General features: G+C 46.9%; 3 protein-coding genes and 1 long non-coding RNA gene across 4 annotated transcripts in view; 2 read left to right on the top strand and 2 right to left on the bottom strand.

The window, feature by feature from the left end:
- Positions 1 to 13,019, top strand: part of PI4K2A (phosphatidylinositol 4-kinase type 2 alpha) — a 37,946-nt gene extending 24,927 nt beyond the window's left edge. Inside the window, exons 6-9 of the mRNA XM_050802906.1 lie at positions 1,009 to 1,108; positions 2,593 to 2,726; positions 3,205 to 3,264; positions 10,558 to 13,019. Coding sequence (XP_050658863.1) covers positions 1,009 to 1,108; positions 2,593 to 2,726; positions 3,205 to 3,264; positions 10,558 to 10,719 — 456 coding nt within the window. The 3' untranslated portion in view covers positions 10,720 to 13,019. The remainder of the gene's footprint in view (positions 1 to 1,008; positions 1,109 to 2,592; positions 2,727 to 3,204; positions 3,265 to 10,557) is intronic.
- Positions 1 to 23,781, bottom strand: part of MMS19 (MMS19 homolog, cytosolic iron-sulfur assembly component) — a 458,727-nt gene that overhangs the window by 200,721 nt on the left and 234,225 nt on the right. The gene's annotated exons all lie outside the window — the stretch shown is intronic.
- On the bottom strand, positions 14,387 to 23,771 carry AVPI1 (arginine vasopressin induced 1). The gene is made up of 3 exons (XM_050802956.1): positions 23,634 to 23,771; positions 16,502 to 16,798; positions 14,387 to 14,985 (listed from the first exon to the last, which is right to left on the bottom strand). Exons 2-3 carry the CDS (start codon positions 16,786 to 16,788, stop codon positions 14,829 to 14,831), a joined length of 444 nt encoding a protein of 147 aa, XP_050658913.1. The 5' UTR covers positions 16,789 to 16,798; positions 23,634 to 23,771; the 3' UTR covers positions 14,387 to 14,828.
- On the top strand, positions 16,752 to 19,791 carry LOC126962105 (uncharacterized). The gene is made up of 2 exons (XR_007728587.1): positions 16,752 to 17,112; positions 17,283 to 19,791. It is a non-coding gene; the product is annotated as an uncharacterized LOC126962105 (long non-coding RNA).

Raw genomic sequence — 23,781 nt, forward strand, 5'->3', positions numbered from 1 at the left:
TGGAGTGCAGTGGTGCTATCCTAGCTCACGGCAGCCTTGGACTCCTGGGCTCAAAGCAGACCTCTCACCTCAGCCTCCTGAGTAGCTGGGACTACAGGCACAAAGTTTGTTTAATATTTTGTAGAAATGAGGTCTTGCTATGTTGCCCAGGGTGGGGTTTTTATTCCTTATAACTTTTTTACTTTCTTTAATAGTGGCTCTCAAATTTTGTGCCTGAATCTTCTGAAGAGTTATTTAAAATAGTACATAGATTCTTCAGGCATTTCCCTTAGAAATTGATTCATCAGGTCTGGTGTAAAACTCAGGATTCTGCACATTTAATAAGGCGTCTCAGGGGATTCAGATTCAGGCATCCTGGAACCACAGTTCTCGTTCCTGTGATGGCACCCATGAGCCTGAAGCATGGAGCCGCATAGTCAGTGATTGTCTCTGACATGGGCTGTCACAGATGACATGCCCACTCTTTTTACATTCAGCTCTTGTCCTTTTCCTTTTCATGCACCACTGAAGCAGGAAAACAGACTCCCTTGTGCAGGAACAGCCAGCTGTTATCTTCCGGGGCTCTGTTTTCTCGCTGGAAAATGTAGTTGTCACCAGTGAAGTAACATCTGAGTCAAGGTCCACACAAAAGGACCTTGGCCAACTGATACGGATTTTATTTCTTCTGTTCTGCTTTTGGGATTCTCATTTTCTTTCCCTAGGAGGAATGACTTATAGTTATCTTTATTATTGTCATTATCCTTCTTACCAAAGACTGTAGCAACTCCTGGGGAGGTGTACCTTTTCTAAGATAAGAACAGGACTCTTGAGCCTTGAACAAGAGCCAGGTCAGAGGCCCCAAAATGTGCTAAGTTCATATAACAACATGGAAGTCAGTTCAGAGAGTAGCTCAAGATAAGTTCAATAAGGATTGTTCTCTTGAGGGAGTTGGGATGAGTTGCTTTGCTACTCAGGAAGGGCCTGAGGGAGATGGGATTCCTCAGTCATTAGTCTTTCCTTGCTCTTCAGGACACAGACTGGGTGGTGGTGAAGGAGCCTGTTATCAAGGTGGCTGCCATAGACAATGGGCTGGCCTTCCCACTGAAGCATCCTGACTCGTGGAGGGCATGTAAGTCTCGAGACAATGGTGATCTGGCTCTTCCCTTGCTCAGTCTATTTTCTCACTGTGCAGTGGAGATGATAATGTCTCTATCATAGGATTATTCTAAAAATTAATGAAATAATGCAGTTTAGGCACTTTAACACAATGGCTGGCATGTGGCAACTATTTCATAATATAAGCTGTTTTTCTAATTTTTGTCTTCTATGATTCCCATTACAAGCATAAAGGTGATTAGAAATCAGAAGCATAAAGATGAATTTTCTCATTGTCTCTTTGCATTCTTCTCATTCTTTCTGAGGACTATCTTTTTTTTTTTTTTTTTTGGAAATGGAGTTTCTCTATTGTTGCCCAGGCTGGAGTGCAATGGTACGATCTGGGCTCACTGCAACCTCCACCTCACGGGTTCAAGCGATTCTCCTGCCTCAATCTCCCGAGTAGCTGGGATTACAGGCATGCACCACCACGCCCGGCTAATTTTGTATTTTTAGTAGAGACGAGACGGGGGTTTCACCATGTTGGCCAGGCTGGTCTCAAACTCCTGACTTCAGGTGTTCCACCTGCCTCAGCCTCCCAAAATGCTTGGATTACAGGTGTGAGCCACTGCGCCTGGCCGAGGGCTATTTATTTTTTTATTTTATTTTTATTTATTTATTTTTTTTGAGACGGAGTCTCGCTCTGTCTCCCAGGCTGGAGTGCAGTGGCGCGATCTCAGCTCACTGCAACCTCCGCCTCCTGGGTTCACGCCATTCTCCTGCCTCAGCCTCCCAAGTAGCTGGGACTACAGGCGTCCGCCACCTCGGCCGGCTAATTTTTGTATTTTTAGTAGAGACAGGGTTTCAGTGTGTTGGCCAAGATGGTCTCAATCTCCTGACCTTGTGATCTGCCCGCCTCGGCCTCCCAAAGTGCTGGGGTTACAGGCGTGAGCCACCGCGCCCAGCCCTTTTTAAATTTTTTAATTTGTTATTTTATTGTTTTAGTGTATATTTCCTGAAATATCTTTTTTTTTTTCTTCTGTTTTCTGAGGACTATCTTTCCATAATTTATTCTATTTGTGTCTCTAAATATAAGCTGCCTATCAGTGTTCTGTCTTCCTTGTTACATCTCCTACCCTGTTGAAACTGAGAAGCTTTCGGAAAGGAGGAGAAATAAACCTAGGGAGTCAGTAGCCCCTTTTGCAGCATTGGTCTTCCTTTTCAGAAAGACCATCTCAGCGTCTCAGTGGCAAGTAGTTGCTTCTAGACCTTGCATCTTGGAAAGTCATGTAATGTTTGAGAAAGAGCTCTGAGATTAGGCAGTCCTGGGTTTGAACCGTGGTTCCTCTACTGACTAGCTAGGTAACCTTTACAATTAAGAGCACTTGTAAGTTTTTGTTTCTGTTGTATATCAAGGAAGAGGGGTTCTCCTTTAGAAAGTGCCTTGACCGGTGGAGGACGCAGATGAGCAGGGACTTTTCCAACAGCAGCTTTGCCTTTGGCTTTTCCTCTTTTCAGATCCTTTTTACTGGGCCTGGTTGCCCCAGGCGAAAGTCCCATTTTCTCAGGAGATAAAAGATCTGATCCTTCCAAAGATATCGGACCCTAACTTCGTCAAGGACTTGGAAGAGGACCTTTATGAACTCTTCAAGGTTAGCCCTGGGAACCTCAGCCCTGTTATCATATGGAAGAAGGAATTTTTAATGGTTTTTTAAATTGGTCCTGACACAAGCCAAGAGGAAATGGCTAACACCTTTCTGCCAACTAATAGCAAGATTTCCACATGTGGACAGCAGGACCTGGTTTGGATGGGTTTGAGAGAAATGGGCAGGGGTGATAAATCACAATGATGTGTCTCTCCTGTGCATCATGTGGCTGCAATGTATCTGCAGGGCTTTCATTTTAATATGGAGCACTGCAGCCTAGAGTTTGAGATGCAGAGGAAGATACTGACTTGTTTTCTGTTTCCTCATCTGTAAAGCAGGGAGTTCTTGTGGGAGTGGTTGACTTCACCAAGCTGCAGAAGCCTTATGCAGGTTTTCCTTATTAGAAAGTTTCTAACTGGGGGAAAAAATGGGTTCCTGTGAGGCATTCACACAGGTTCCATCTCCTTCTGGTCTTCTTTTGCAGAAAGATCCTGGTTTCGACAGGGGCCAGTTCCATAAGCAGATTGCTGTCATGCGGGGCCAGGTAAGCCTGGGACATCCTCCCAGTATCTTTTTGGTGTCTCTCTGGGAGGGTTGTGTGCTCAGGTTGAGCAAATGTTTGAAGCTTGTGTTTTACACCCTTTTTTTCTTTTGAGACCAAGTCTTACTCTGTCACCCAGGCTGAAGTGCAGTAGCATGATCTCCACTCACTGCAACCTCCGCCTCCCAGGTTCAAGCAATTCTTGTGCCTCAGCCTCCCAAGTAGCTAAGAGTACAGGCGCATGTCACAAAGCCTGGCTAATTTTTGCATTTTTAGTAGAGACGGGGTTTTGCCATTGTTGGCCAAGCTGGTCTCGAACTCCTGACCTCAAGTGATGCACCTGCCTCGGCCTCCCAAAGCACTGGGATTACAGGCATGAGGCACTGTGCCCGGCCGTGTTTTATATCTTTTTTCAGTCTGTTCCATATATTATTTATGGCTCTACCCTAACACCTAGGAGAGGGAAGGTGGCCCTCCCAATTCTCCCACCTCTTCCCTTGTATCCAGTGCTTGATGAAGCACTTAATGTGTGCTTATCTCTGCTAGTTGCTAGGTAATTCATTGGTAGTTAAACTAATGCTCCCTGTCCTCAAGTTGCTCAAGGCAGGCTGTATGTTTTGGTGGTTAAGATCTGGGCCCTGGAGCCAAACTGTTTCACTACTTGGAAGCTCTGTGGCCTGGGGCAAAAGCCTCTGTTTTCTTGTCCATAAAACAGAATAGTAATAATATATTGCACAGTTGGCTGGAGGATTTCACGAGATAATGCTTATCAAGCGTTTAGTAAAAAGAGTACTGGGCACATGAAGCACTCAGATATTGATTATAGTTATAATTTTGTTGTTATAGGTACAAGTTACATTATTCCTTCTCTTTCCACTTCACCTTAAAGGGAGCTAAGGAAACCAAGGGGATTGTTGATCTTCCAAAGCATAGTAAAGAAATGCTTGAAAAATGGTTTGAAAACTCTGTGGGGTACTGGTATTATGCTTATCACTTTGAAGTCTTCTTAAAGAGAGCTGGGATGGCCTAGTCGTTAAGGGTACAAACTGGTCAGAGTGCCTGGGTTTTTGAAGCCTGGCTCTGCAATTTACTACCTGTGAGATTTTGGGCAAGTTACTTAAATGTCTCCTTCCCTTAGTTTCCTCGTGTCTAATGTGGGATCAATAATAGTAGCTGAGACCAGGCATGGTGGCTCACACCTGTAATCCCAGCACTTTGAGAGGCTGAGGTGGGCAGATCACTTGAGCTAAGGAGTTGGAGACCAGCCTGGACAACATGGTGAAACCCTATCTCTACAAAAAATACAAAAATTAGCCGTGTGTGGTGGCACACGCCTGTAATCCTAGCTACTTAGGAGGCTAAGGTGGGAGGATCGCTTGAACCTGGGAGTGAACTGAGATGGCACCACTGCAGTCCAGTCTGGGGGACAGAGTGAGAATCTGTCTCAAGATAATAATAATAATAATAATGGTACCTGCCTTACAGAATTATTATGAGATAAATGATTTGAAACAGAGTAGTACCTGGCATATTGAAATACTCAATTTGTAGTATTAATAGCTGTTAGGATTATGATTTTTGTATACAGAAAATTCAGCTTCTCCCGTCTTTAAAGGGCAAGAGGATCTTCCAGCCTTAATTCTGCATTTACTTCTTCCTGCCATTTATCTAAAGACCTCTGATGACAGCACCTCCTGGGCTTGCTGAGCCCGTTTTTCCCTGGAAGTAGGTTGGACAGAGGGTTTTTTTTTTTGGAGACAGAGTCTTGCTCTGTCACCTAGGCTGAAGTGCAGTGGTGCAATCTTGGCTTACTGCAACCTTCACCTCCCAGGTTCAAGTGATTCTCCTGCCTCAGCCTCCCAAGTATCTGGGATTACAGGTGCATGGCATCACACTTGGCTAATTTTTGTATTTTTAGTAGAGATGGGGTTTCACCATGTTGGCCAGGCTGTTCTCAAACTCCTGACCTCAGGTGATCTGCCCGCCTGGCCACTGAGCCCGACCTGGACAGAGGTTTTAAGAACTACAATTATTGTAGCTGTCTGAATACCAGTAACATGGTATTCCTACATTTCCCAAGTAATGTAAGGGACCAATTAGGCTGGCAGAATTTTTGGAAACATTAAAAGCCACATGATAGACTCTGATATTATGGAACTCAGCATAAAGAAATAAACTGGCTTTTCCAGTTGATGTAGGCTGTGCCTCTTTCCATATTGCAATGTCTTGTCTAATTTCTTCCCAGCTCAGTCCCTTGCCAACCCTTCTCCCATTACTCAGATAGGGCCATTATTCAGCGTGATAGGGTAGGGTGGGGTAGTGCAGTTTTATTTCTCTCCATCTTGTGCTCCTAATGTCTTCAGGGGAGCTTTTGGCATCTTGTAACCTACAGCGCCTACTACCTTAGGGTGACCATCCAGCTCCTTCCAACATGCACATGGCCAGTATATCACTCACGTGCTTACTTGTCTACAATTCACACATCAAAGCAAAATGGTCCTCTGCACTATAGAAATCTGACAAAGCACAGAGAAAAGAGGTCATAACCCTGTCTACGTAGCTGAGCCATTATCACAGGATGGGCTGTAGTACAAGGGCCCTGAGATGTAGGGAAAGAGTGAAGAGGCCCCACAGGGACACAGTCAGGTGATAGAAGTTGTTACTCAAAGGATTCTCACCAGGAGTTAAAGAATCTAGGGTCTGACACAGATGTATATTTTGCTAACAGCAATTCCAGGCTCAGTATTGTGACGGCAGAGCCACAGGGACCCCACGCACATTCCGTTGCCTTACCCGATGGCCTGTGACGCGGAGAGAACCGATTAAAACCATTTGATAAACTCCTCGCTTGTCTAGCCCTGTGTTCGCTGTGAACACTATAGAGGCAGGTTGGCCAGTCTGTACCTGGACTTTGAATAAATCTTCTGTATCCTCAAAAAAAAAATTAAAAAAAAAAGAATCTAGGGTCTCAGAGAAATGCCTCTTTAACATTTTCTTTTTCTTTTCTTTTTTTAAAAGACAGGGTCATGCTCTGTTACCCAGGCTAGAGTGCAGTGGCCCAATCGTAGCCAACTGCAACTCTGAACTCCTAGGTTCAAGAAGTCCTCCCCACTCAGCCTCCTGAGTAGCTAGGACCACAGGCATGCACCACCATTTCTGGGTAATATTTTTTTTTTTTTTTTTTTTTTTTGAGACAGTCTTGCTCTGTCGCCTAGGCTGGAATGCAGTGGCGCCATCTCGGCTCACTGCAACCTCCGACTCCCGGGTTCATGCCATTCTCCTGCCTCAGCCTCCTGAGTAGCTGGGACTACAGGTGCCCACTGCCACGCCTGGCTAATTTTTTGTATTTTTAGTGGAGACGGGGTTTCACAGTGTTAGCTGGGGTGGTCTCGATCTCCTGACCTTGTGATCCACCCGCCTCTGCCTCCCAAAGTGCTGGGATTACAGGTGTGAGCCACTGCGCCCGGCCTTGGGTAATTTTTTTTTTTTTTTTAAGAGGTGGGGTCTTGTAATGTTGCCCAGGCTGGTCTCAAATTCCTGGCTTCAAGTGATCCTCCTGCCTTGGCCTCCCAAGGTGCTGAGATTATAGGCATGAGCTACCACGTCCAGCCCAACATTTTCAAAGATAATATTTATTCTTTAGTATTATGTGACTGCTATAATTTTTCTTCAACTTTTAAAAATAATTTCTATTTTATTTATTTATTTATTTATTTTTGAGACAGAGTCTTGCTCTGTCGCCTAGGCTGGGGTACAGTGGCGTGATCTCGGCTCACTGCAAGCTCTGCCTCCCGGGTTCACGCCATTCTCCTGCCTCAGCCTCCCGAGTAACTGGGACTACAGGCGCCTGCCACCACGCTCGGCTAATTTTTTGTATTTTTAGTAGAGATGGAGTTTCACCGTGTTAGCCAGATGGTCTCGATCTCCCGACCTCATGATCCACCTGCCTTGGCCTCCCAAAGTGCTGGGATTACAGGCGTGAGTCACTGTGACTGGCCTCTTTTTAAATTCTTTATTCTTCTTTCTTTTTACTCCCGGTTCCAGGCTTATCTTCAGCTTTTTAATTGGGAAATTTTCGAACCTCAGTAAAGTTGAAAGAATGGAACCTTCTGGATTCTTCAGTTGTTGTTTTTAGCCAGATTTATCTCATGTGTCTATGTATTATCCACTGGTATATCTGAATAATGTCTGTTTAATTTCTCTCTCTCCCTAGATAGATTTTCTCTTTTGGCCAAATCTTTTGAAAATAAGTAGTAGATAATTTGACATGTTTACCCCAGATACTCCAGCAATCTCCTTTCAGTTCTTCACCCTGATATTGTGCTTAAGACTATTTGGAACAGTGTAGGATGCTGGCAAGTACCAAAACAATCAAGTAAAAAAGAAATTTGTTACTGATAGGGTAACAAATAACCCCTGTTGCAGGTGTATCTCTGTCCCTTTGTAAGCAGCGGTTGTGTAAGAGGATATCTGTGGCTTGAGGGCTGTGTGTCTGTGTGATTTCAGGGTGCAACCTAGCTTACCCTCCCATGGTCTGTGACCTCGCCATGAAATCTTCAACATCTACTGTTTTAAAGAAGATAGGGCCAGGCGCGGTGGCTCATGCCTGTAATCCCAGCACTTTGGGAGGCCGAGGCAGGTGGATCACCTGAGGTTGCAAGTTTGAGACCAGCCTGACCAACATGGAAAAACCTCATCTCTACTAAAAATACAAAATTAGCTGGGTGTGGTGGTGCATGCCTGTAATCCCAGCTACTCGGAAGGCTGAGGCAGGGGAATCGCTTGAACCTGGGAGGCAAAGGTTACTGTGAGCTGAGATTGTGCCATTGCACTCCAGCCTGGGCAACAAGAGTGAAACTCTGTCTCAGAAAAAAAAAAAAAAGAGAGAGAGAAGATAGGACACCTTCAGCTTTTGTACTCTCCTACCAGAGAAGATAAATGATGGTGATACTAAGTTTGACAGAGAGGAGAAACCGTGTCCTCATGGACACATAACTGAAATACCTGTAAAATACTGACAAAAGATGGTAAGGACTGGACTCAGTGGCTCACGCCTGTTATCCTAACACTTTGGGAGGCTGAGGTGGGAGGATCATTTGCGGCCAGAAGCTGGAGGGTGCAGTGAGCTATGAATGTGTCACTGTACTGCAGCTTGGGCGACAGAGTGAGACCTTGTCTCAGAAAAGAAAGAAAAAAAATTAGGGGAAACTGGGCAAATGCTATATAGGAACTCTCTGTACTATCTGCAACTTTTCTCTAAAATTATTCCAAGGTAAAACATTTGTTTAAAAAAAAAAAGATGATGAAGAGATAGTGGTGGAAGGAGAATCCAAATGAAATGTTGGCTTTTTACTTTTTTTTTTTTTTTTTTTTGAGATGGAGTCTCACTCATTCGCTTAGACTGGAGTGCAGTGGCGCAATCTCAGCTCACTGCAACCTCCGCCTCCCGGGTTCAAGTGATTCTCCCACCTCAGCCTCCCCAGGAGCTGGGATTACAGGCAACTGCCATCCTGCCCAGCTAATTTTTGTATTTTTGTAGAGACGAGGTTTCACCATATTGGCCAAGCTGGTGTCAAACTCCTGACCTCAGGTGACCCACCCACCTCAGCCTCCCAAAGTGCTGGGATTACAGGTGTGAGCCACCACGCCCAGCTGGCTTTTTACATTTTACATTTACATCATCTTTGTAGGAAAATCATAAAATAGGGATGAACAACAATAAATAATTAAAAACACCTATATTTTCTTGATACCCAGAGATGACCACTGCCAACTGCCAGACTTTTTTCTACACTATAGGTAGATAGGAAGACAGAATTTTAGAAAGTAAAAGGGGTTACAATCTTACACGGGTTCCTTTTCTGCTTTCCTTTGCATCTAACACAACATTGTGATCACTTCTATGCCAGTACATTTGCATGTATATCTGATAGTTCCCTGGTTAAATTTCTAGATATTTTAGGATAATTGTTTCTTATCCCTTAAATTATTAACTAATTTAATTTAATCTTTTCACTGTTATAAACAATATTACATTATATGCTTTTTGAAACTAAATGTTTTATGCATATCCATTAGTGTTTCTTAAAAATGGAATTGCCAAGTCAGAGGGTCTGTTTTTTTTTTTTTTGAGACGGGGTCTCGCTCTGTTGCTCAGGCTGGAGTACAGTGGCTTGATCTCAGCTCACTGCAACCTCTGCCTCCCAGGTTCAAGAGATTCTTTTTTTTTTGTTTTGTTTTGTTTTTTTTTTTTTTTTTTTTGTTTTTGAGACGGAGTCTCGCTCTGTCGCCCAGGCTGGAGTGCAGTGGCGCGATCTCGGCTCACTGCAAGCTCCGCCTCCTGGGTTTACGCCATTCTCCTGCCTCAGCCTCCTGAGTAGCTGGGACTACAGGCGCCCGCCACCGCGCCCGGCTAATTTTTTGTATTTTTAGTAGAGACGGGGTTTCACCGTGGTCTCGATCTCCTGACCTTGTGATCCGCCCGCCTCGGCCTCCCAAAGTGCTGGGATTACAGGCGTGAGCCACCGCGCCCGGCCGTTAGGTTCAAGAGATTCTTATGCCCAGCCTCCCAAGCATCTGGGATTACAGGTGTGCACCACCACCACACCTGGCTAATTTTTTTGTATTTTTAGTAGATACAGAGTTTCTCATGTTGGCCAGGTTAGGGTCTGTTCATTTTTCAGTGTTTTTTTGTGTTTTGTTTTTGTTTTTGTTTTTTGAGATGGAGTCTCACTCTGTTGCCCAGGCTGGAGTACAGTGGCATGATCTCAGCTCACTGCAACCTCCGCCTCCTGGGTTCGAGCGATTCTCCTGCCTCAGCTTCCCCAGTAGTTGGGACTACAGGTGTGTGCCCACATGGCCTGCTAATTTTTTTTTGGTATTTTCAGTAGAGACGGGGTTTCGCCATGTTGGCCAGGCTGGTCTGAAACTCCTGACCTCTAGTGATCCACCTGCCTCAGTCTCCCAAAGTGCTGGGATTACAGGCGTGAGCCAGTGTGCCTGGCAAGTGTTTGTTTTTTTGAACTCTCCCCAACTCTGAGTCATTCTTTTGTATCTTAACTAACTGGAGGGCAAAAAAAATAAAATATTTGTTTTCGTTTGTATTTTTTAAATGATTTGAGAGGTTTCTATTTTCTGTTTTGCTCATTTCTACTTTTGTAAATAGCCTATTTGCATGATTTTCCATTGGTGTTTTTAAAAATTGGTTTGTAGGAGTCCTCTCTACTGATCTCCTTTCAGAGGCAGATCTGGAATGCTGAGGCCTCTCCCTCACCCATCTCCTTTTTCCCACTGCAGATCTTAAATCTGACCCAGGCCTTGAAAGACAACAAGAGTCCCCTGCACCTCGTCCAGATGCCGCCTGTGATTGTTGAGACGGCCCGTTCCCACCAGCGGTCTTCTAGCGAGTCCTACACACAGAGCTTTCAGAGCCGGAAGCCCTTCTTTTCATGGTGGTAGCTCCAGAGGCAGGCAGAGGAAATATTGTCAGAGACTGGTGGGAGGAAGCCTGGGAAGTGGGGTGCAGGAAAAGCCAGAGAAGCCGGTGGAGAGCAGCACCTTTAAGAGCCCTCCCTCTCTACTTGCCACCCCGCTCAGGGCTTTCCCATCCACAGGGAGAAGCACAATCAGGAACAGTGAGTGCTCCTCACCCTTCTGAGTGTGGGGGAGGCTGGAGCTCCATGCACATAGTCCAGATGCCTGGGAAGGAGCATCTCCCTTCCAGCATCTGCTGGTGGCAGGCTGGGACAGTCCCTTCCTTCCCTGACACCCTGCTCTATTGCAATTCCCTATTATATTCTGCATCAGAAAAACAAACAAAACAAAAACAACTTTAAATGCTTGTAGCAGAACCCTGGGTCATCTCATGTCAGAAATCTTTAATCCAGGCCTAAATTTGCATAGACCTGACATTCAGCTGCCTTGCAGTTGCTTCCTCCCATGAGCCAAGGCGGTGTCAGAGGGCAGCTGGATGACTCGCAGTACCACAGCACTGGGACAGACAGAAGCCACACCTTTCTTTCGGGTTTTTGCCAAGCCTCCTCCATCTCCCACCAGTGCTGTGGGCTGGCTGCAAGCCTCCAAACAGTTCTCCTGGAAGGGAGGTTTTTGCTTTACCCCCGCCAGCACTTCCGCACACAATCATAGAGAACCTCTCTGCTCTCTGCTGGCCTACAGCTTGTCTCTTTCTCAAGCAGAGGCAGGAAGAGCTAGTCTTAGCATTTATATTTTAGTAGGAAGTTGACTCCCAACATGTAAAAGTGATCCACGTGGCTGGAGTGTATGCTGGGAGCTAAGTGGTCTATGGGTGAACATATCCCACCTTGCTTCCTGAGTCCTTGGTCCCAATCTTCTCATTTGTTCTTGTCGTTTTAAGTTTCCCCCCCCAACTCTTTTGATGTAAAAGTTCAGTTTGTCTTCTGGAGTGGGTCTCTGCAGGGTTCTGGGATGAGTCTTGGCTTCTAAGAGGACAGGCTGTTAGGTTCTTGGACTTTTTTTGTGCCACCACTGCTGCTTGGTGGAAGTCACAGAACGTGGATTCTGCCTCATAAATAGCAGTTTCCCTTTTCTCCCTGACTTGTTCTAGGTCAATTTCTCTATGGCTTCCTGAGAAAGGTGGGACCCAAAGGAGAGAGGCCTTCAGACTGTCCCTGGTCCTGCCCAGCTCAGTGCGCATCTTCTTGCTTCCATGTGTCTTTTCCCCTGCTGCCTCACTCCCCACCCCCACTTGCCAGGTGTTTGAGCCCTTTCTACACCAAAGCAAAGTACGGCCTCAGGAGGGAGTAAAAAGGGTGCCCTCTATGTCTGAGGGGCAGCTGTGTTCATGCCCTGTGCTACTGGACATTTCACAATTCTGGCACCTTGCAATTGGTCAGTCAACCTCAGAAAGAAACTATCTTGAAGGTTTGAAAAACAACCAAAGAAAGGGAGTGAGGACTACGGCTGCATGTCTACTGCTTGCCCGGCTGCAGAGCAGAGATGTGCAGCCCTCTGGTCAGCTGGTTCAGGCTGGTCTCCACCGGTCCCCTTCCAGTCCAGCCACCAGGAGCCCGGTTGTCCCAGGCTTCCACCTGGCTGACAGGAAGAATTTCTGAGAGCCGGATGTGCATGCCCTGTGGACAAAGGTACAGCTCACCTGCCTGCCCCAGCCCCGACAATCACATGCAGCTGACTCGGACACTGGCCTTGGGAACAATGTTGGAGGGAACACCTGCCCCCTGACTGTAGGAGCCAGAAGGGGACTCAGGTGTGCATAGCTCTCTGTAGACATTTTTACCCAAACCTGTTGGTAAAGTGCCCATCTGGTGTGCAAGAGAGCCTGGGGGTCTAACAGGGAGCCCGGCTGCTTCACCTGGCCACAGCCTCCATGCCAGATCTGCACATTGTCTTGATCCAGACCAGCTCTGTGATCAGAAGGAAATTGGGTCCAATGTAGGAGCAAGCTGGTCCTGGGCCTGGCAGGCAAGAGTGTGGGCATCCTTTCCTGGCCTTTCTCCACTCTCCCTCAAGCCTGTGCTCAGGTTGCCTTGAATGTGGACTCTGGAAGAGCCAGGGGCCCAGAGTGCCGGGGCAGGCTTCTGGGTGGCACTCGTGGAACACCGTCCCTCTGCCAGCCATAGGCCCTGCCTCCAGTGTCAGGGAATGGAGGCTGGGCTGCGAGAGTGCTGCTGCCCCCTGTGTCGTTCTTCTAATCCACTGTAGAAATTGTACGTAATGTATTTAAATCAACGCAAATGTATGAATAACAAATCCAGTTCTGACCTTTTTTGTCCAGTTTCTTTTGGGGGAAGGAAGACAAAGAAGGTAGGAACGGAATTTTGACGGCAAAGAAACCTGTGTTTCCACAGAGTTGCTGAGACGTGGCTCCTGGGGCTATTTCCCCCGAATAAAGATCCAGGTCCTCATTTCCAAAGTCCCAATGCTCTGAAAACCAAAAGTATTTTCATAACCCATTTGAAACCAAACCTGACCTGAACCTGCACTGATGGGAAGCTATTGGTAATTATGATGTGTCCCTCTTAGTGTGATTCTTTGTTGCAGAAATATCAATATATTTTATGACATGGTTCCCTACTAGGGATACAGTATTTGCCCTGACTACTTAAGAGCCAAAAAAGTTAAAAATCTGAATTCCAAAATAATCTAGGACCAAGGGCTTGGGATAAGAAATGTGGACCTACAGGCTGGGTGCAGTGGCTCACGCCTGTAACCCAGCACTTTGGGAGGCTGAGGTAGGCAGATCGCTTGAGGTCAGGAGTTTGAGACCAGCCTGGCCAATATGGCAAAACCTCATCTCTACTAAAAATACAAAAATTAGCTGGGCGTGGTGGCACACACCTGTAATCCCAGCTACTTGGAAGGCTGAGGCAGGAGAATCGCTTGAACCCGGGAGGTGAAGGTTGCACTGAGCCGAGATCGCACCACTGCATTCCAGCCTGGAGTAAGACTGTCTCAAAAATAAATAAATTAATTAAATAAGCAAACAATAAAATAAAAAAGAGGAACTACCTATACTCAGGTAGTAGTGGCTCCTCCTCTCGGCCACCAGAGGGCAGCCCTGCCTTGTGTACATCACTGCCCCACTTCACACCCTGAATAATCTTGATCTGCTATATGCTTTACAGGGCGGGTGGAGAGGGAGAAGAAAGTTAATAAGCACAGAGTGTGCTTCTCTTGAGGTGGAGCTAGAACTGCAGGAAAAACCCCTGCTTTCAAGGGTTTCCAGGTCATGGGAAGCCTAGGATATAATGCAGGCAGCTTCAGAACGATTGGTCCACCTTTGTATGGTCAGCCCATAAGGATGAAGAAGCCAAATGAGGAGCTGGCACCACTAGTTTGACTGCAGATTAAGCCAATCCAAGGCCCCAGCCTACTGTGCGGGGCTGACCATGACAGTCTTTCCCTTCTGATCCTGTGGATCAGGACTGCTGCAGAGACTCTCCCCTCTACTCCCAGTCCAACAGGCTCTGGAAAAGGAAGATGTGGTCCAGGGACTTGGCATGGGGCTGAAAGAGGAGAGGGAGGTGAAAAGGAGAGGAAGCCAGCCCTGATGTTTCCTTACTGGGGACACTCTTGCCCCTCCCACTCTGTTTCAGTTCCTCCCCTTCTGTGACAGACTCACACACTCTTGATGCAGATGTTTTTATTTGCCACTGAAACTACGGTTTCCCTGTGGACCCTGATGGTGCGGGAGTGTGGAACAGGCTGCTGGAACCATGGTTTACAGTAGTAGCAGGTAGATTAGTAGCATGAGTGGTGAAATGCTGTGTCTGAGTGCCTGTCACTTGGCTCCCAGGGGAATATCATGCAGCCCAGGAATAGTGTTAGATTGGGAAAGACTGGCAGGAACAGTCACTGTCTCTCCTCATTTTGGTGAGGAATGGGTCGCACGTAATGGAGAGCCCAGCAGAAGCATCCAGTCCTGTTCTGAATGGAGCAGACCAGTGGCAGCGGCCTCTTGCTTTCATTTACCCCTTTGGGCTGCTTGCCTAAAGTCTCTCTTCCTTCTTCACCTCCCCAGGCCCTTTGGCAAGAGGGAAGACACTGCCATTCCTGGCTCTTTCCCTGGATCAGTGTCTGATCTGGTGGAGGTAGCTTGTGGGGTCTGGCTTCCTCCAGTTCCGGCGGATCCTGGCACTTGTCCTCCTAGAGTGCAGATACTGCTCACTGGAGGCTGTCTCCGTGGCACTCTGTGGGTCGGCCAGTGGAGAGTGGGGCTCCAGGATTCTGCAGGGAACAAGTGTATGATTAGCCAACATCAATAGGGAGAATGGAATGGGGATTTCAAGAGATTTTGTCATGGCAGACCATAAAACGTATGATTTGGAGCAAAATGAGACCGGGGCTCTGGTCTGGTCATTCCTGCTCTGAGAACTGTCTGACTAGACAAAGTTTTCAGATTTCTCTGCAGTAGAAAGGGTTGGACCAGATCAGGTTGTACAAAACTCAACATTTCTTCATCCTCATCCTGTATTCATGGCAGATGTCATTAATTAGTCATGCTATTAAACTGGTTTGATAAGCAGTGACTACTAATCAACTGGAGTTAAATACAAGCTATGACACTGACTTGCCATCTCAGGACCTGATGACCTCCAAAGGCCTGTTCAGGTCTGATGTTCTGATTGTGGGCCCCAGAGAAGGCAGCAGAGAGATGAAGTGCAGAGCATCACCCATAGTGATTGGTTGAGGCCAAGTGGTTCAGCTCCATCCCTTTGGGTTCACTCTTCCTGGGCTGGCAGTGGCCTAGGCAAAGAAGTGGCCGACTAGGGAGACTGGGGAGAGATCTCAAGGTAAAAGTTTCAACAATTTTTAACCCATAATGCCTCGACAATACATTCCTAGGCTGTATTCTCTGTAATCCCCAGCCAAGATTTTAATTAGGCTTTTTTTTTTTTTTTTTTTAAAGAGATAGGGTCTCACTCTGTCACTCAGGCTGGAGTGTAGTGACAGGATTATAGCTTACTGCAGCCTCAAACTCCTGGCCTCAAGCGATCCTCCTACCTCAGCCCCCTGGAGTAGCTAGGACTGCAGGTGCATGCCACCATGCCTGGCTAATTTTTCTTTGTTTTTTTTTTTTTGTGTGTGTGTGTGTGTGTGTGTGTGTTTTTCTTCAGAGACAGGATCTCACCGTGTTGCCCAGGCTGGTAAGCTGAGAATCACAGCAAAATGAGGTGGTGCTACTAGGACTCAGGGATCTCTTTCCATGGGAGTTCACAGGGTTGTATATGACTCCAAAAGTAACATCTGTCTTTTTTTTTTTTTTTGATTTTTTTTTTTTTTTTTTTTTTGAGACAGAGTCTCGCTCTGTCACCCAGGTTGGAGTGCGATGGCACCATCTCGGCTCATTGAAACCTCAGCCTCCCAGGTTCAAGCAATTCTCCTGCCTCACCCTCATGAGTAGCTGGGATTACAGGTGCGCACCACCACACCCAGCTAATTTTTGTAATTTTAGTAGAGACAGGGTTTCACCATGTTGGTCAGGCTGGTCTCAAACTCCTGACCTAGTGATCTGCCTGCCTCGGCCTCCCAAAGTGCTGGGATTACAGGCGTGAACCACCGCACCCACCAACAGCAATCTTGTAAGTGCCAACCAAGTGATGACACTGTGTAGACCTTATAACCACCCTAGTGGTAGGCAGGCACTTTACAGTGAGGCCACTAGCTCCAGGCCACACAGTCAACACAATGGTGGAACAGGCGTTGGTGCTCTTCCCTCAGCCGTCCAGTTCTAGGAACTTACCTGAGCCGGCTGCAGTGGTGTAGCGAGTGGCCCAGGGGTTTCTGCCTTGGGGGCCTCTTCCTGCGCAGCCTCTTGAGGGCCTCAGCCACACGGTGGTCCCCTGCACATTCCCAGATGATCTGTGCCCGTTCCTCGGCCAGCTGGTCCCCGCTGCGTTGAAACAGGCCTTGGATCTGCAGCAGCTCGGCATCCTGGAAGATGTTGGCTGAGGCCTGCTTGCGGCCCCGGGCCTCAATCGGGGCCTGCCAAGGGGGTGGCTCACTGACCACCGAGGCTGGGGTACCCATTGTGGATGCTCTGAGGATGCAAAGCATGGAGACATCAGCAACTCAGCTGGTCCTTCCCAGACCTGGGGGTCCTGGCTAATCCTAGGGCTTCTGATGTTTCCATTCTCCAGGAGCTAAACTGGAGGAAGTCTCTTGCCTTAAAATCACTTAAGCGCTTATGTGTCAGACACCTATATTATCTCATTTAGGATTCACAGCAACCCGTGAGGTAAGAACTATTGTTTATCCTCATTTTACAGATGAAGAAGTGCAACTCAGAGGGGTTAAATGACTTGCCAGTGTCACAAAGCCACGTGCACATGCAGAGCCAGCAGTTGAACCCAGGTCTGTCTAGCTGTAAATTCCATGCAGACACCAGGATGCCCAGTAGCAGCTCAACTGTGTTGAGTACTTATACCAGGCACCTGTAAGAGCTTGCCTTTCATAGTATCAATGAGATGTAACAAGCATAACAGCTCTGTAAGGTAGGTATTTTTATCCTCCTCATTTCACAGATGAGGAATCTGAGGAAAGGTTAAGTCATCCATGGTTATGCAACTAGGATGAGAACCCAGGCCTCTGATGCTAAGGCCCAGGTGCTGTAGCACACAGGTAAGAGAGGAGTTGTGGAACTGGGCTACCCAGGTTGGAATCCCACTTTATCCCCCTCCGCCACTTATTTCGCGGGGCATCCCCCTGCCTCAGCTGCCTCCCATGTCAAATTATCACCTGGTACTAGTACCTACTTTGTAGGATTAATTTGAAGAGTGAAGGAAGACATAAAGTATATAGAATAGTGGTCAGTGTTTTCAATCTATAAAATTGAGACATCCTGTCTCCTATTTTCAAGACCTTGGGGATGAACCAAATCCATATAATTTAGCAAACATAGTATGAAATAAGCCAATCAGATCTAACCACAGTCCAGTGGACCTAATGAGCCAGAGGTGGAGGCAGAAGAGGAAGCTACAAGGGTTAGAATATACTGTCAAGGGCAGAGGCTGAAATTTATAAGAAAGTTCAATAGAAGTTAGGCTCTGTGTCAATGTCTCCCATCATATCCAGGAAGTGAAAATTAAATGATCTCCTTTGATTCTAGATAGTTCACTTTGAATAATAAAGGCCTAAGAAGCTTACCCACCACATCCTTGTCTCCAGCACAGCCTGGAAACAAGACTGGCATTACACAGAACAGGTTTCGAGTCCCAACTCTGACACCTTAAGCAAGTTACCCAACCTCCTCTCTGAGCCTGTTTCCTTAAATGTCAAATGGGGATAAGATTACCCACTTCTTAGGGTTATAGTAAGGATTAAATGAGCCTAGTATATCAGTTACCCAATAAGAGCTATAGTTGGCCCTCAGCATCTGTGGGTTCTACCTCCAGGGATTCAACCAACCTTGGATAAATAAAAAATTTAAAAATACAATGATATGGCTGGGCATGGTGGCTTACACCTGTAATCCCAGCACTTTGGGAGGTAAGGCGGGCAGATCACCTGAGGTCGGGAGTTCAAGACCAGCCTGACCAACATGGAGAAACTCCGTCTCTAAAAATACAAAATTAGCTGGGAGTGGTGGCGGGTGCCTTTAATCCCAGCTACTCGGGTGGCTGAGGCAGGAGAATCACTTGAACCCAGGAAGTGGAGGTTGCGGTGAGCCGAGATCGCACCATTTCACTCCAGCCTGGGCAACAAGAGCAAAACTCCATCTCAAAAAAAAAGAATACAATGATACAACAATAAAAAAAAAACAAAAAATAGATTCATTGTAACTATAGAGCATTCACATTGTATTAGGTATAAGTACCCTAGAGATGATTTAAAGCACGCAGGAGGATGTGCACAGTCTATACGCAAACATGGTATTTTATGTAAGTGACTCAAGCATCCCACAGAGGAGCCTGGAACCACTCTCCATGGATACTGAGGAATTTGTAAATGCAAATCCTCCTCTGTTGGCCTCTGTGACCTTTGTACCTGAGTCAGGGGTATAGGTGAACCCTGCTTTCCTCCAAGCTGTGTGGCCACAGCCAGCTGATGACAGCCCTGCGCTCTCACCCCTCTCTCCCAGCCCCAGGCCTTTTGGGGAGAGGAGGAGCAGGTCCTGCTGCTTTCCCAGGGCCTGGCTGCCTGAGTCAGACCTCATTCCACAGCCAGCTACAGAGACAGCAATCAACAGCAACTAGCTTCCAAAGGGGGAAAAGGAACATTAAAATATGTTTAAATTAAAATATTTATATGCTCATCGTAAGAGGCAAACAGTACAAAAGCTTATATATAAAAGCTTTTCTAATTTCCTATCAACCCACCTGGCAGAAGTAACCCTTCCCCTAACCTGCCTTTTGTTCTCTGCAAGGGTTTGAATTATCTCTGCCCCACTCATACTCCCAAAATATGACTCCCTCCCTTGCCCTGGCTTTCTCTGCTTCTCACCTCAATAGTCACCCTCATTATTCCAATCATTTCTATTCTCACTTTGTCCCAGTTTCCAGGCCTTCTATCATAAAAACTCCACCCTGTTTTCAAAAGATTTAATAACTAAAATAAAGCTGCAGAAGACTTCCAGATGAGTTAACATCATGAAAACTGTACTTTTTATCTGGAAAATGGGAATTTAAAAATCTGCCCCTTCTTAGGTGCTATTATGAAAATCCAGTTAAAACCTAATCTATGTGGTAATTAAGCCCCCAGAGCTGGATGACATAAACACACTGTGACAAGAGGACAACAGTTGGGCCGGGTGCGGTGGCTCACGCCTGTAATCCCAGCACTTTGGGAGGCCGAGGTCAGGAGATCAAGACCACCCTGGCTAACATGGTGAAACCCCGTCTCTACTAAAAATACAAAAAATTAGCCGGGCGTGGTGGCGGGCACCTGTAGTCCCAGCTACTCAGGAGGCCGAGGCAGGAGAATGGCGTGAACCCGGGAGGCGGAGCTTGCAGTGAGCTGAGATCCGGCCACTGCACTCCAGCCTGGGCGGCAGAGTGAGACTCCATCTCAAAAAAACAAAAAAGACAACAGTCACCAGGTAACACTTTTAGGCTGATAAAGAGAAATAAAAGCTAACTATGGGATATTTACTCTGGATCAGGCAATATGGATGATATCCTTTAATCCTCAAAACAATTCTAGGAGTTAGGGACTGTTATCCCATTTCACAGGGAAGTAAAGGGAAGCTGAGATGCAAGTATGACTACCAGTGGCTCAGCCGAAGCCAGAGGTGGTTGAAATGACTGCAGCCATGCTTTTATTTTTATTATTACATATATTTTTGAGAGCGAGTTTTGCTATTGTTGCCCAAGCTGGAGTGCAGTGGTGCAGTCTCAGCTCACTGCAACCTCCACCTCCCGAGTTCAAGTGATTCTCCTGCCTCAGCCTCCCACGTAGCTGGAATTACAGGCATCCCCCACCACTCCTGGCTAATTTTTTGTGTTTTTAGTAAAGACGGGGTTTCACCATGTTGGTCAGGCTGGTCTTGAACTCCTGACCTCAGGTGATCCTCCTGCCTTGGCCTCCCAAAGTGTTGTGATTACAGGCTTGAGCCACTGAGCCTGGTCAGCCCACGCTTCTAAACCCCCGAGCTGGCTTCACAGCCAGGCAGCTTAAAGAACACTTCATGTTTCTATGAAGAGTGCTTTCCTATTCCCACCTAATTCATGAAGGGGAAATCCTGCCAATGGAAAGGGAACGACAATGAATTATCCCACCTGGTGGAGGCAGGGGTTGAGCTGTGGAATTTTGTTAGTCTGTTCACTAGGGTCTGGGCTCTTTCCTGGGTGGCAGTTAGCTCAGCCTTGAGCTGTAGCACTCTAAAGAGGAAGAGCCCAGCTTCCACAGAAGAAATTGAGAACCGCAACCCAGCCCAGTACACAGAGCCCTGGCTTACGAGTCAGAGGAGTGGGTTCAAGCCCTACTTCTGCCACTCACTGGCTGAAAGGCCTCAGGCAATTCACATCCCCTCTGTGGGTCAGTTTCCCTGTTACTGCTGTCAGAACAGCTTGATGTTGATGGTTTCTGAGGGCCTGCACAGTGCTGGGAGTCAACAATTCCATGCGCAGGTACGTCTGTACAGAAGGAGGAATGGAGCTACTTGTCTGCCAAAGCTAGGGGCAACATGTGTGGACAGGTCTGGCTAACTGGGTGCCAGGAAACTCCCCAGCCAGTAGCTCCCTTTCTCCTCCCTACTCTATGCTGTTTTGCTGCAGTGGGCCCTGGGGTTAGGATCTGGTAGAAAACAGAACTCACAGCTCTAAAGCTCCCTAGTGACCTCAGCTGGCTATGACCAAGCCTGGGGCAGAGGCCTGGGCTGGTCTGGGGTGGTAGGAGAAAGGGTGATATCTGGCCTCACCTCCCCAGGGAAAGAAGGGCAATAAGGATCATGTAGCAGCAGCTGCCTCGGGGAGGAAATGGCTTGGAGCCTGACTTCCCAGCAACCTCTCCCAGGACACCAAGGCTTTGACTCTACAGCTTCAGCGAGCTGCGTTACAAACATACCAAGAAACTCTTGCGGAGAATCTGAGCCTCCAGCCTCAACCATACCCTCCATGAACCTTGGGGAGGGCTTAGCACCTTCAGATTTTGAGGCCCGTCACTCTTTTTTGTTTGTTTGATTTATTTTTTATTTATTTATTTTTTTTGAGGCAGAGTCTCACTTTGTCACCCAGGCTGGGGTGCAGTGGTGCAAATCTCAGCTCACTGCAACCTCCACCTCCAAGGTTCAAGCAATTTTCTTGCCTCAACCTCCCAAGTAGCTGGGATTACAGGTGCCCGCCACCACGCCTAATTTTTGTATTTTTAGTAGAGACAAGGTTTCACCATGTTGGCCAGGCTGGTCTTGAACTCCTGACCTCAAGTGATCCACCCACCTCATCCTCCCAGAGTGTTGGGAATACAGGCATAAGCCACCACCGGCCAAGACCCCTCACTCTTGGCTCTGCCTCTCATTCTGGGATTCAGACAGCAGAGTGAGGCTGGGAATAAAACTAGGCAGATTCCGGTAGGATTAGATGGTAAGTTTTGGGAACACCGATGAAATGGCGAATCAGAACACTTTTATTATCAAAAGAAACTTTTCCTGCCTCATTCAATGTGTTCAATAGTTATTTTCCCTCCAATTTCCTGGAGAAGACCTTAGTCCAGGAAAAGTCAGTGTATACTTGAACAATAGTACTTTTGAAAACTAGAAAATGAAACCATGGGGCTATTAGATTACAAATGGACCTTTCATTTCAGAGCTGACATAAAAGAAGATAAGTATGGGTCTGTGTACAAACAGACCAATTGCAAAATACTTCAATTTGACACAAACTAGGTTGAAAATGAACCCCAAAGGAAATACCAAACATTGAAAATGACAAAGTTCAACTTGTTTTGAAACAGGCAGTAAGTGAAGAACTGTGGAACCCTAACAAAGAAATATATTTAAAAAGTGACTCACCATGCAATGAATTTGCAATATATAAATATAGTGTGCAATTGAGCACCCTTTGTAATATACGAAGTTCAGTTCAGACAGCTATTCTAGGAGAGTATCTCACTGTAGTCCAGGGAGGCCCAGGTAACCACGAGAGGCAGAACACATTTGAGTGAGCTGGCATCTCCTAGGTCCTCACGCAGGAGGAGGCACCCTTCCAATAACCCAGGTGATAGCAATAATCTCTGTAATCAGGGGCCTAGGGGCTCTTAGAAAAATTACTGGAGGCTCTGGCCCAAGACCCTAATCAACACTTGGGGCCCTGGCCTGCTATCCTACACAGACATGCCACTGGACAGCAGCCAAAATCTGTGACTCCTCAAATGGGAAGCCCAGTTCAAATGGCTGTGTGGGCTTCCCCACCAGCAGGGCCTAGCTCAGGGAGGTATGCCTAGAGAACTGGATATACATTGGCCTCCAAATCTGTGCCCCTGGAGGTGGAGAAAGGAACTGGGCCCTTTCCCCAGACCAGTTCTCATATATGACCTGAAAATAAACTGCTACTAGATCTAGGGATAACCCTTTCAAGAGTTCTAGAACCCTGAATTCTGGCTGTGCTGCTAACTGGGTGACCTTGGATAAGTCTCAGTTTCTCCTGCCACAAGTTGCTCATCATCAAAATAGTGGGTATAAGGCCAGGCCCGGTGGCTCATGCCTATAATCCCAGCACTTTGGGAGGCTGAGGTGGGAGGATCGCTTGAGCCCAGGAGTTTGAGACCAGCCTGGTCAACATAGCAAGACTGCCTCTACAAAATTTTAAATAAGCTTTTTAAAATAAATGGTGAGAATAAATAACCCTTAGCAGGAAAAGGGAGATTAAGTTTGCAAGGGCATTCCTTCTAGCAACTGGTATACCACAGACATTCCACGTATGCTGGTTGAATGAATAAATGATGAAGGGAAAGGCTACCTGACTACCAGAGGCTATAGAATCATTGTCATTTTCATCATCACAGCAATCAGCAAATCTGTGTACTTTTAAGTCATAGCTTTATGATTAAAATCATAGAGGCAGCTTGTTCAGTGTCAAGCACAGAACAGAGCACGTTCAGATGGGTGCTTTCTTTCCTCCTCACATGAGGTGGCACTATTGTTACACCCATTTTACAGATGAGAACACTACACCCAAAGTCACACAGCTGGCAGGTGATGGAAGCTGGGACACGAACCCAGGCAGTCTGACCCCAGCACCCGGGCTCTCAAGCCACTGTTATTTTTGTTCCTGCCAGATGGCTGAGGAGGTCTTCTGGGGAAAGTCAGGCCCAGAAGCCTTTTGGAAGCTATCTGCTTCTGTAGATTGTGGAAGGCACAGGGATCCAAAGTCAGGACTCCCAAGCCAGCCTGTGCACTTCTGCACTCCACTGCCCGGTGGAGAATTGGAGAAGGTACTCACCACGCTGAAGGGCAGCTCCGACAGACCTCAAATGGGGATGGGGCAAGCTAAGATGCGCCCACTCCAACCTCTTCCACAGCCTTCAGAAAGGGCGGGCGCAGCTCTGGGCTTCCTGCTGCGAAAGTGCTTCCAGGGCCAGTCGGTGATC

This window comes from Macaca thibetana, chromosome 9 (assembly GCF_024542745.1).
Source record: "Macaca thibetana thibetana isolate TM-01 chromosome 9, ASM2454274v1, whole genome shotgun sequence".
In the NCBI taxonomy this organism is placed as follows: domain Eukaryota; kingdom Metazoa; phylum Chordata; class Mammalia; order Primates; family Cercopithecidae; genus Macaca; species Macaca thibetana.

Coding starts and splice junctions, on each gene's coding strand:
- AVPI1 (XM_050802956.1), bottom strand. CDS start 16,788: ATGGGTACCCCAGCCTCGGTGGTCAGTGAGCCACCCCCTTGGCAGGCC. Junction 14,986..16,501: donor CACCACTGCAGCCGGCTCAG/GTAAGTTCCTAG, acceptor TGTTCCCTGCAG/AATCCTGGAGCCCCACTCTC.